Genomic DNA, 12,395 nt, shown 5'->3' on the forward strand with positions numbered 1-12,395 from the left:
AGCTAGTGCCTCGGTCCCGGTTCTTAGAGTAGGCTCAATTGCCGGTGCATAGTTGGCATTATGAAGAGGAGCCAATTCATGCAGTCTTCCTTCTTTGTTTACCCTATCCCATAGCTTCGGGCCTGTTGATCCGATATTTCAGTAGATATAAGGTATCGGCTTTTCATCCAAAAGACTTTGAGCAAGAAGAGGGAAATCATCCGCAACGGTGATGTCTGGTGACATTTCTTGCACAACCTTCGAGGCTCTATCCCCATAGTATTCCTTCAAGGTCTGCATAAATTGGCCAGTTGCCTCTTCGTCGTTTTCAGTTGCTGGACAGCTCACAGTGGTCACAATACAGGCAGCAGTGGGCGAGCCAGACACTAGACACTCTTGCTCTATGAGTAGTTTAACTACATCTAGAGCAAATTTCTGAGTACGCTCTGAGAAGCAGCGCACGTCGACCTTTAAGTCGGTATACTCTGGATTAATGCTGGCATCAGTGCCACCGTGGAACTCACTACATCGAATAACGACAGGCTCCTTCGGATCCGTTTCACGTGCAACTATCTGCAGCTTTGTGATGATATTAGCCGCCAGAAGTATTGGATCAACTGCTAGCTGGGTCGTAGCCTCATTTGCTCCATGTCCATAAACACGAACATTCAAGGAGTCCAAATAGCCTAGAACCCGCCTGGCTTGACCGCAATTGTCCCGTTCTTGTTAGGTACGCAGTGCTGAGCGAGACAAATGGTGGGATATGGCATCTTTCGAAAAAGGCATTCGCCGACCATTTCCCGCGCACCAAGGAGTTGCTCTGCATTTGGCTGGAAGAGGGCAATCAAAGTACCAGACCATTTTTCCGAGCTTCTTTCCAGAAGATCTGCCGCACCCAAAAGACATGCCATATGCATATCATGTGCGCAAGCATGCATGACTCCTTTCTTTATCCCATCCGTGTCAATCTCCTCAACTTCGCTGGCGTAGGGTAGATTCGTTTTTTCTGTGATCGGGAGAGCATCCAGTTCAGACCGCAGAAGTACAGTTGCTTCAGGGCCGTTGTGTAAAACTCCTATCACACCGTGGCCACCGATCCCATATTCAACTCTCCATGCGTTTTCCTCCAGGTGCTCTCTCACAACAGTAGCAGTTTGGTCCTCTTGACATGGATGCTCTGGGTGCTGGTGGAGGGCGTAGTAGATTTCGGTATACGTTTCGCGGTATACTATCGTGTTTTTGACGATATCGCGCCTTTTATTGCACGACACTGTGAGCTGCGTTGCGATGGCTGAATTGGATAACAAGGGTTGTGGTGAGGAGAAATGCTGAGACAAGTTGAAAAGAAGTAGTTCCATGGTGCGTAATATTCGATCTCCAATCACCTTTGACTCTTGTAAAGGGCAGAGATTTATTCAGATAGGTCGAAGGTTTGGGAGTGGAAACTGGAAAGTAGCTAGGTAGTAGTAGAAGTAAAAATGCATGTGGCCTTCACTTCTTTCAAGGTTTAAGACGCATGGACACTTCCAAAGTTCTTTCGGTGTTAAAGTTGTTAGATTGATGCTCCTCTCCATGAAAAGTCTCAGGAAGTGTCACTGTAATATACGTCCGTATCAAGTCCTCCGGTCTGATAGGCCTCGTTTTGCCTAATAATTATATACTAGCGCTTCAAAGTGCTTTTATTCTTAAAGTGGGCTTATATAGACCTCATATTTCAAATTGGTTTGCGGGAGATTGATTAAACATTTGAACCTTCAACATTGGCTGTATTGGAAATTGAGTACTAATTCTCTTCTATGAAATCAATCACAACCTTCTCTACTCGGTTTCTCTTCTGAGCATACCCCCATGCCGCCTTGGCTTCATTAAAAGGGAATCTTTTGACTGCCAGCGTCGTCAAAGATTCAGCAGCAACCATCTCACTTCCATCTTCCATCCGCTTCGCGTTGGGAGACACAATGAAATGAAAATATCGAACATTCGGACACTGAACAGCCTCAGGGGCTTGACCTCTTCCAAAAGCCCAATCGGGCGCAGGGTCTCCAACTGTAACAATCACTCCATCGTCCTTGACACATTCCCAGGTCTTGGCCAGGACCTCTCCTCCCACAGTATCAAAGACCACATCAACCCCCACCACAGACTTTTCCCAACCTGAAACATTATAATCCAACACTTCATTTGCACCAAGTCCTTTTAACATCTCATGATTCCGAGGAGAGGCGAGCGCAATCACAAAGGCACCCGCTAATTTCCTCGCTAGTTGAACAGCCATAATACCAACGGCACCAGATGCTCCAGTGATGAAGACTCTCATGCCAGGCTTAACCATAGCATGGTCAGTTATTGCCTCCCATGCTGTGAGAAGTGGGATAGGTAACGCTGCAGCCTGTGCATGGGATATTGAAGTAGGCTTTACGGCCACTTCATCCGGTAAGCAGACCACATAATCCGCCTGTGCCTGTCCCCGATCTGTGTGTAAAAAAGCAAGGACTTCTTGATCGATACTCAGTGGACCGTCGTAATTGGGTCCAAGTGCTGAGACAATACCCGATATTTCGTGTCCTGGGATTCGAGTGGCAGAAGCATACGGTTCAGGCCAAATGATTTCGTCGCCGGTAATTCCAGCAGCATGAACCCGGATGAGAATCTCTGAGTCCTTGACCTCCGGAGTTTCCATAGAATAATTGGTGAAGATATTTGGGGACGAAACGTCGCCCAGAATTTGAACGGCTTTCATGGTAGTGGTGTGGTTTGATAGATGTTCTTCAAACGAGGCTGTGACTTCTGAGTTATCTAGGAATAAAGAGATCAATAAGTCGGGACAACTTATATATGAGTCTTTCAATTTGATCACATCATATTTGGCTGATGGAGAGTATCGGGATTCATGGGTTGCCGGTCAGCTTCAAGTCGCGAGTGGCGGGAATTCGGGTTCCCGGGTACCCGATGTGGTTGCTTCCAAGTGTTGGCCACGCTGATTTCATTTTAGGCGTAAAGTAAGAATTATCAGCATTTCTAATTCAAGAAAATTCTATGGCTAGCTTCAATATTGAGTGAGTCAAGTTTCCTTCGCCGTTTGTAGGATTCTAGCTTTTGTGAATGGCCTTCTACTGCCGTAGTTGTCATATTCACACCATTTTCTATAAACACCAATAAGAAAAGTGGAATAATTTATTATCATTTTTAGTCTCAATTATTTCATCTGAAAACTAGCTCTCCCACGAGATATTAGGATTCAGGTCACCAATGTTATACCACCCACATAGATCATCTATAGAGCCCAGAGAAGGCAAAATATTAAAATCATCACTGGAGGTCCCAGTATCTGATCCCAATATTCCATTTTCACCTGCACTGGAAAACCCTAGTACATCTTGAGACCTTGGCCTATCATTCAAAGGCTGAGCCTGGGTTCCAAATCCGAGAACATGCTGCGCAATAGTCTGGATCTCTCGCACATTTCTTGCTGTTCGCGGCCAACGCTCGGCAAGTGCCTTGAGACATCCGATGGTCATGCGGATCTGTTCTCTTGCAATGCTCAGCTCTTTTCCCTTCAGTAGAAACTTGCAAGCTGAGAGCAAGGCCAGTGTTCCCTCGCTGACCATGCAGGTCGTGAATGGTGTGTGGTTGAAATGGCGAGTAGGAAGGGCTAGCAATCGAATCTGTGCTTCCACGGATCGGAGAACTCGCACGGTATGTACATTGACGAGATCTGGTGTGGGTGTATCTTGAGGAGGTTCCCTGGCGCAACTCGAGGCTTTTTCTACTGGGTTAAACTTGAGGTCTGAATAGGGCCGATGTAACCCGATTGTTGCTCTGGGGATGTGTCAGTCAAACAAGTAATCTGAGTGGAGTCTTCATGCAAAGCTTACACATGAATAAGTAAATGTGCTTGAAACATCAGTTCATCGATGTCTCCTGCCTTGTTCATGACTTTCTTCCGATCCTTGGGCAGCATGAGCAACCAGCCGTTCAATGCGGAGTCGGCGGTTTGTATTATGCGTGGCGAGTCATCGCTCGCGGCGATCTTGGGACCCATAGATATGGCCAACGCCGCACATTGCACAGCGCCGATGAGGTAGGCGAATGAGGAGAAAACAGTATCATCTGGAGCGAACTCGCGACAATCAAACTCCTGTAGTGTCTTGGGCTGCGGGATCTCCTATGACTGGGTGAGATTGTGTGGGGGATTGCGAATGGGAATACTACTTACTCCAAGTTCATATTCCGACTCTTCACAAGGCAAATCCACCGTGGCATCGATATCAAAAACTTCGAAATGCATAGTCCCCAAAGTTCCTGCATAATAAGCGTCCACCGTATACAGCATCCACCATGTCCTCCTCCAGCACTCCTGGATTACAAGATCTTGGCCACCCTGATCGGCTGCGAATTCTTGCTGGAACATTCCCAGCTCACAGGCGGTTCGAATTGCAGAATCCATTTGCAACTTTGCTTCACTTTTATGCTCATTCCAGAAGAGTGCCATGGAGTACAACAGCCGGCATTGTACTATGACAGGGTCCGTTGAAAGTAGCTGTGAAAATGAAGCTTCGGCGTGATCTCTCAGCGGTCCTGATAATTCTCGGGACTTGTATACGTTTCCAACCAAACGCATCGCAGCAATGAGCGCATTGAGAGTAGCTTGTTGACCCGGTTCCTGATACACTCTTGCCAAGTGTCGTCGGGGTAACATGAAAGGATGAAATTTGTGAAAGTTATTATAGTATGAGTCAATCAATGAGTCTCCATCAAGATTGCTGCATTGCAATTGAATTGTGCTTGGGGTGCCTGTACTGGAAGATGTACCCCCAACACTAAGACCATCAAGCAATCCATAGCTATGAGACAGGTCCATCTCAAGAATTCCCGTCGGAAACTCATGCTGCCCCTGAGAACCCGCCGATTGTTGCGGGCTTGGGCTACTTGCTATTCCAGAGTCATCGGTTGTCGCGAGTCTTTTCCGTCGCTCTGCCAACGCTGCTCTGTCGAGTCCTCCCCGACGCGATCGTGCATAGTCGCAATCCCTGGCGAATTCAACACAGCGGGTACAACGCGGTCGCTTCGCGTCGCATTTCAAATGGCGTGAACGACAAGGCAGACAGGCTAATGATGATCGTGTAGCTCTGCCTTGTCTTTCTGATGATTTGTTCTCAGCGCTCATATCTTTTGATTGAATTAGGACTAGTATGATGGTGGATGAGTTCACGGTTGTCATGGAATGCGGGTATCCGATTGCGGGAACTCGGGTATCCACTTGAGACCCCGATCATCGATGGTTATTCAAGCCGCGAAAGCTTAGATTGAGAATAGTTTCGTCAACTCGGACTCGGTAATCGGTGAACTCGGGCTTATTTGATGGCCGGTTTGCCGTGGAGTATTGAAAATTGTGATCATATGTATAAAAGACCACTGACACGACTGGACATAGTAGATCATCACCAACTCACCTAGTATTTGCAATTCAAATACATCATCCACCTGCAAAGATATTCAAGAATCGACCATCTTGTCAAATTCAAAAATGGCAAAGAAACTCGTCATTATCGGTGCAGGATTCGCTGGCGTTTGGAGTGCGCTGTCTGCTAGACGACTAGCTACTCTCACAAAAAATGAGAGTAGCCTTGAAATCACCGTCATCGCACCCGAACCAACCTTGGTCATACGTCCACGTCTGTACGAAGCCAATCCATCTCAGATGACTCACGCATTGGGACCAATTTTCAAAGCTGCGGCCATGGATTTTGTTTGTGGCACTGCAGAGAGCATTGATTCGGAGACAAACACTGTCCGTATCCGCTCCGGCGAGGGTATCGACTCAATGATTAGCTATGATCGCTTGATCCTGGCAGCTGGAAGTTCAGTCATGGTTCCTCGAGGTGTGGCTGGAATAGACCAGCACGCATTCAATGTCGATTCCTTGAGTTCATCGGCGAAGCTCGAGAACCATCTTCAGAATCTCGCATCCCTTCCCGAAAGCCCATCTCGCAATACTATCGTGATATGTGGCGCCGGATTCACGGGAATTGAAGTGACCACCGAATTACCCAAACGCCTTTCTCATATCCTCAACGCGCGACTGGTATTGGTTGATAGTACGGATCAGGTCGGTCCTGAGCTCGGACCTGGCCCTCGCCCTGTCATATTGAAGGCCTTGAACGATCTTGGAGTCGAGCTCAAACTTGGATCTCCCGTGACAGAAATCAGCACTGATGCAGTGATCCTTGCATCTGGGGAACGGATCGAGACAAATACGGCAATTTGGACGGTTGGGGTTCGAGCCACACCATTGACGCAACAAATTCCTAGTGAAAGAGATTCATTCAACCGCCTTCGTGTCAACAAGCATCTGCGTGTTCCGGCTGTCGAGTCTATATTTGCAACTGGCGATGCTGCATATGCCCTCGCTGATACCAAGGGCCACTACGCACTGATGTCCTGTCAGCATGCTCTTCAACTTGGACGTGTCTCGGGACACAATGCCGCTGCAGACCTTCTCGGTGAACCGCTGGTGGAGTATGTACAGGCTGCATACAATTTCTGTCTTGATCTTGGTGCATGCGGTGCTGTTATTGCTGGTGGGTGGGAAAAAGAGATCAAGTTGACCGGTGATATGGCAAAGAAAGTCAAGTGCTATATCAATCAGAAGCTGATCTATCCCCCTGGTGATATCCAAGAAGCTTTAGAACTGGCTAGCCCAGTTGGGCCTGATTCAGATGAGCTGTTTAGCCAGATGATTAATGCGATATCGAAGCCCTGAAGAGATGTTATGTTGTTGTGTTTCAAAGATAGAGCATTTTAGAGTTACTGTTTCTCCGCTCATTTTATTTCGCATAATAAATTGTTATTAAAGAAAAGATCTATTGGGTGCTGTTATGTAAAATAAAGGAAAAAGAATGGTGTGAGCGAGCATTGAACCAGGGACTTTTGATTTCGCGATGTTTGTACCAAGTGAGGCATCAAAATGAGCAAGATGATGCCAGCCTCAACTTTCAGAAAATCATAACCAATCTAATAAAATAGATAGAAATATAAGATTAGTGTCAAAAGAAAGAGCAAAAAAAGAGCCCATCCACAGAAGCCTTTCACATAGTCCGCTGCATGCTTTCTCACGGTGGTGTTTCACTTAGGCAAGTCTCACGCTCGCTGATGCTACTGAGCAACCCTCAGTCCCAGCAAACTAGACTTATGGTATCATAGTGTCAAATCAACTTGGGACAGATACGATAGCCTGCTAGGCTACTACGATGTGGATGGTTACTGGAACTCCTGATTTTACCCCTATAACTGAGAAACGATATTAAGGCCAGGGTTTGCAGGCACCCACCACGAAGTCACTTCTCTGCCTCTGGCCACCCACATTGAGCTTCCAAGGCTCTATATTTGGTGATACTCTTTATTTTCTGGTAATAAATTATCATATGGCTTAGATAGTATAATTGTTTTATGATAATTTGAAGATATATGGAGGTAAATTGTTCAATAGATAAATATGACCTCGGGAGTTTAAGTTATATACTGAGAATTTTGGAAACCAACTTTGGAAGCTTATATTATGGATGCTGCTACTGCCTATAACCCTCAAAGCTGTAACCTTGGAATTGGATGAATGTCCTACTTATAATCTCAGGCTTTGAAGTATGTAGCTACATGCTATTGTAAAATCCCTAAGCCTTAGTTTAATACCTATGGGCAGTTCATCACTGTATATGTGATATCCTCCCGAGATCCAGGGCTATGGGAACAATCAATCTATCAATCTCAAGCTCCAGTCCTGGAGGGCTAGCAAGATACTCATGACGTGCTCAAACATGGAATTAATGCTATGATCTTTTAGTAGTGTCAACTTTAACTGCTTAGTATACTCCCGTATAGTCCCTGTCTCAATCTAATCCTCGGTGTACATTCATCCAGTTTCCCGAAACACAGCGAGTTTCACACACATCCAAACATGATACTCCGTGGACCCCTCACTCATAGAAGTCATATTTACCCCACTGGTCAAGGAGTCTGGACCGTACATATCGCAGAAACGAAGTCCATGAATCAAAATAAGTGCCAAGACCGGTGATCTACCCGTATTCTTGTTTCGTGTCTGCCGCTAGTGCGCTTCATCCGCATATTGGACCCTCGTTCTCCATTGATCCGAGGGTCCACGAGTCAAATGACAATGACGTGCATTTCTGCAGGAGTATGTGCACTTTATTTTCCGCGTATCCTACGGAATCTTCCCGAAGTCTAAACATTGAATATTTGAAGGATCCAAGGCGAGTTTCGTGATATGGAGAGGAGTATAAAAGCGTCGTGCTTTCACGTTGTGGCATCATGATTTTATTCATGGTCCATCAAACTTGGATATATTGTTACTATTCATCATGAAGGCAGTCTCTTACATCTCTTTGTTCGTCCCCGCTGTCCTTGGTGGGACGATCTACCTAGCAGGAGACTCAACTATGGCTATTGGCGGAGGCGGGAATGGTACAATGGGTATATCCAACTGAGCCAAATGAAATAAAAAGAGCATGGACTAACAAACCAGGATGGGGTCAATTCGTGGCACCATACACAACATGGACTGTCTCAAACCAAGCAATCGCAGGCCGTAGTGCCCGCTCCTTCACCCGCGAAGGACGCTTCACAGCGATCGCCGACGAAGTCCAATCCGGCGACTGGGTGATCATCGAATTCGGCCACAATGACGGTGGATCTCTAACACCAACGGACGACGGACGGACCGACTGTTCTGGCACAGGCGACGAAACATGCACTACAGTCTACGACGGCGTAAACGAGACGGTGTTGACTTTCCCGGCATACCTGGAGAATGCAGCGAATACGTTCACGGCGCTTGGAGCTAATGTACTTATTTCGAGTCAGACACCGGATAATCCCTGGGAAACTGGGACGTTCGTGGATGATCCTGTGAGATTCGTTGCGTATGCTGAGTTGGCGGCGGAGACGGCGGGTGTGGCGTATGTGGACCATTGGGCTTATGTTGCGGATATTTATGATACTCTTGGGGCGGATGTGGTTGATGCTTTTTACCCGATTGATCATACTCATACTAGTCCTGCGGGAGCTTTGGTGGTTGCTGAAGCTTTTTTCAAGGCTGTTGTTTGTGGAGGAGTTGCGTTGAAGGGTGCCTTGAACACTACTAGTTTCGAGGGTGAATGTCTGTAAGACCAAGTGAAAGTACTTGAGGTTGGAAAAGATCACTAGGAGATAGCGGTAGGAGACGATATCAATTTGAGCTTGGCTCAATGCTGCTAATTTCATCATATTTCATCATATGTCCATAGATACTAGAAATATAAGCATGGGTATCATAGTCAAGGGCCATCAAGACGCCTCGGGTTGCTCGCTTTGGTATTCCTCCAAGATTCTTTTAACAATGCTCCGTTTCTCAACTCGCTGGTAGTATTGATTCAGGTTTGTGAAGCGGGCATCAAAAGGACCTTGAGCTTGTACCATCTCTCGCAACACTGGCCAAAGCCCACAATCATCAATACCAAAAACTTCTCCTCCCAAATAATGTTGACCATCCAAGGTTCGCTCCCAATGGCGCAAACCGCCGGAAAATGCGATACCAGGGTTGTTTTCACGATGCTCGCGCCAGTCTTCCAATAAGTCTTCTGTCCAAGAGAGATGGCTCCCACCCTTTAAAACATCAACCCCAGGCTGTGCAGTCTCGGTGGATCGCGAGACCAGGTGCTTCAAGATAGCCAAGTCACCATGAACAGCTGTTCCATCGGGACCAAAGTAAATCGGTCGCTTGCTATCGTTGCTCGCGTCGGTTTCCATTTGTTGTGGATCGGTGAGCTCGTATCGATGTCCATTCTCGCTCAAACCCAGGCGTACCCTGAGATCCGACACAAAGTCTCCACTCAGAGTCAAACGAACTGGTGAGGCTGTAACAAAATTGACTACATCAAAGCCACCACCATAGACTGCACGCCAGTCAAACTCCGAAGAACGGTTTTCCTGGCCAAAGGCATGGATCATCAATTCCGTCTTTTCGGGATTTCCATGGACAGCAGCACGGGCAGCATCTTGAGACTTTTCAACGGCTCCCTGACCCCAGATTAGATTGTTGGCCGGGTTCAGATAGGTGCCGATGTGTCGAAAAGTCAGCGAAATGCGCTCGCCCCCGTATGCTTTCTCTTCGGGAGATTTAGAGTCACCCGGGCGCTTATCCGGTCGGATACCATGCAACCATCGCATATTGGTCTTTTCGCCAAGGATGAAAAGTGACCGATGTGGAAGGGGTACACGTTGTGTGGTTCTTCCGGACTCTCCTTCTACCTTGGGCTCTGCTGAGGTCTTAGTGCGGAGCACCATCACACGCTGCGCTCCCAGGCTGACATTGCAGATGAAAGAGCCTCGCACAATATCCAATGTCTTATCTGAGTGCTCGGAGATATTGTCTTGTCCATCTCGATACAGTTGGATCAGTACATGGTTTAAGGGGTGACCCAATACTTTCTCAACTGCAACGCGAACTTCATCAACGGTAGATGTGAAGGATTTGAGAGGTGGCGATTCATCCGCAGGGTGTCGGTAAATGGGGATAGAACCGTCAGCTCGTATCTTTCCCTGTACCGCAACCAATCGAGGTACCTCGCCAGACATATGATACATCTTTTGCCAGGAAACCTCATTCCGGATGCGCTCAAACGAGTCTTTAGGGATATCAAGTTCTGACACAATGCGCGAGTCGCCTTCCCCAATGACAGGATCATTTGGTTTCGGCGCAGTCTCCGGGTTTGGATTTGCAGTAGCCTTGGGTTTTGGGCTTCGATTTGAATGTGGATTTGGATTTGGAGTTGGAGTTGAATTTGAATTTGGAGGAGCCTCATCTGTCCCCGCGCCAGCGCTAGGGGTTGGTTCACGGCGTTTGGGTCGTCGCACTCGCGCGCGTACATGTTTGTTCGCCTGAACAGGAACCCGGGCAGCTCCTGCTGTGTTTCGATGTAGTCGAGTTAGGGAGGCAATCTCCGACAGACTGATAGGTCCTTCATCGGGATTTTCTTCATTTTGTTCTTCGGGCCTCTCCTCCGGGGGCTCTTCGCTCTCCACCCCCAAGGTATCCATAACACTTTCGATGCCAATCGACGCGCCCGCAGGTCGCTTGAACTGTGGTGGGCCCCGAGCAATAGTGTCTGTTTCCTCCCAATCTAGCTCCTGATAAAGCTCCTGTGCGGTGAGACCAGTCGCGCCCAGTATATCAGCCATGCGGCGCATGGCCTCCCGATGACGCCCAAACTCGCGATATCCGAGACAGTCTTCGATTAATGTCACGGAGAACCCATTGCGCACGGCATCCAAAGCGGTGGCATAAACGGAGACGTTGGATAAACTACCACAGAGATAGACTTCCGTCACAAATCGCGTGCGGAATGAAAGCACAAGATCCGTCGACTCCAGCGCAGAATATCCCGTCTTATCCAATATGGTATCGTGGTCTGGGTTTATGGCGGCAAGGAGTGGAGCTGGGAACTGAAAACCAGATGATGCCGGAACGCAGCATATTGGCGAACGACCGGACAAAAAGGCCTCCTGATCGACTGGTTCTGGAGAATCGCGATCTGATCCAACCTCAATCACATCCGTCTTAGGTACGGCGTGTCTCTTGGGTGGTTCTTTCTCTAGGACGATACGATTTCCGAAGTTCCAGTCCGAGAGCGACTGTGGGGCTTCATAGAGGGAGCGCACCCAAATGACATCGCCAACCTTCCGGAATGCGGCTGCAAGAGCGGGTAGGGTCTCGAGGATCTCGGGGGGTATTAGGAATATGGAAGGCTCCGGATGGACGAACGAAGTCGTTTTGAAAATCCAACAATATGAGCGCCTTGCGCGTCTTGATGGAGGGGGAGTTCACCGTATGAGAAGAAGCTCATCGTATAGACATGATCCGGAGGCGGAAGCGCATCCGAGGAAATCAACAACTCTCAGTGAGGGGGGGTTGGTTCGAGTTGGAGAAGCGGGTTCTGTGGTTCCGTGGGGCCGCTGAACATTAGACACCTCAGGCAGAAATTAGGATGACTCGATTCATGGGTGGCGACATTGGATGAGGGCCTCGTTATATGTGTCTCTTCCAGTGGCTATGTGACTCCGCAAGTCATCCCACCACTAATAATTCCCTGATAATTCCACACGAAAAGTGACTGGCGTTACCAGCGCGAGTGGTGTCCATCGTGCTGGGACATTTTGGCGGGTACCATTGGTCCTAACCAGGATGGGGTGTACCGTCAGAAGGGATACAGTGGTCGAGAACAAGAAGTTTGAGTGTAATATCTCGTATAAGTTGAGGGGTTATAGGTTTATTCAATATTAAACTACAGGCTGATGCCAACTGATAGTATTTAGTAGAGGGCTAAATATGAGTAGTAATTATTCTGCATATTCGCAATATC

At 47.7% G+C, this 12,395-nt stretch overlaps 6 protein-coding genes across 6 annotated transcripts; 2 read left to right on the forward strand and 4 right to left on the reverse strand.

Moving 5' to 3' along the window:
• Positions 1-138: 138 nt before the first annotated feature.
• Positions 139-1,337, reverse strand: N7483_004972 (uncharacterized protein; the record flags this gene model as incomplete). The annotated part of the gene is made up of 2 exons (XM_057088409.1): positions 139-701; positions 788-1,337. 2 exons carry the CDS (start codon positions 1,335-1,337, stop codon positions 139-141), a joined length of 1,113 nt encoding a protein of 370 aa, XP_056948238.1.
• Positions 1,338-1,762: 425 nt separating this feature from the next.
• N7483_004973 (NADP-dependent oxidoreductase) lies at positions 1,763-2,719 on the reverse strand (the record flags this gene model as incomplete). Its single annotated transcript, XM_057088410.1, has 1 exon — positions 1,763-2,719. The coding sequence occupies one exon, from the start codon at positions 2,717-2,719 to the stop codon at positions 1,763-1,765; it is 957 nt and encodes a 318-aa protein (XP_056948239.1).
• A 472-nt stretch (positions 2,720-3,191) lies between these two features.
• Positions 3,192-4,471, reverse strand: N7483_004974 (uncharacterized protein; the record flags this gene model as incomplete). The annotated part of the gene is made up of 3 exons (XM_057088411.1): positions 3,192-3,798; positions 3,855-4,144; positions 4,196-4,471. The coding sequence occupies 3 exons, from the start codon at positions 4,469-4,471 to the stop codon at positions 3,192-3,194; spliced, it is 1,173 nt and encodes a 390-aa protein (XP_056948240.1).
• Positions 4,472-5,506: 1,035 nt separating this feature from the next.
• On the forward strand, positions 5,507-6,742 carry N7483_004975 (NAD(P)/FAD-dependent oxidoreductase; the record flags this gene model as incomplete). The annotated part of the gene is made up of 1 exon (XM_057088412.1): positions 5,507-6,742. The coding sequence occupies one exon, from the start codon at positions 5,507-5,509 to the stop codon at positions 6,740-6,742; it is 1,236 nt and encodes a 411-aa protein (XP_056948241.1).
• Positions 6,743-8,357: 1,615 nt separating this feature from the next.
• N7483_004976 (rhamnogalacturonan acetylesterase RgaE) lies at positions 8,358-9,162 on the forward strand (the record flags this gene model as incomplete). Its single annotated transcript, XM_057088413.1, has 2 exons — positions 8,358-8,469; positions 8,522-9,162. The coding sequence occupies 2 exons, from the start codon at positions 8,358-8,360 to the stop codon at positions 9,160-9,162; spliced, it is 753 nt and encodes a 250-aa protein (XP_056948242.1).
• A 159-nt stretch (positions 9,163-9,321) lies between these two features.
• N7483_004977 (isochorismatase family protein family) lies at positions 9,322-11,879 on the reverse strand (the record flags this gene model as incomplete). Its single annotated transcript, XM_057088414.1, has 2 exons — positions 9,322-11,754; positions 11,820-11,879. The coding sequence occupies 2 exons, from the start codon at positions 11,877-11,879 to the stop codon at positions 9,322-9,324; spliced, it is 2,493 nt and encodes an 830-aa protein (XP_056948243.1).
• Positions 11,880-12,395: the final 516 nt, after the last annotated feature.

Source organism: Penicillium malachiteum (genome assembly GCF_028827825.1).
Source record: "Penicillium malachiteum strain IBT 17515 chromosome Unknown utg000002l:1.0-8849297.0:1.0-8852440.0, whole genome shotgun sequence".
Classification (NCBI taxonomy): domain Eukaryota; kingdom Fungi; phylum Ascomycota; class Eurotiomycetes; order Eurotiales; family Aspergillaceae; genus Penicillium; species Penicillium malachiteum.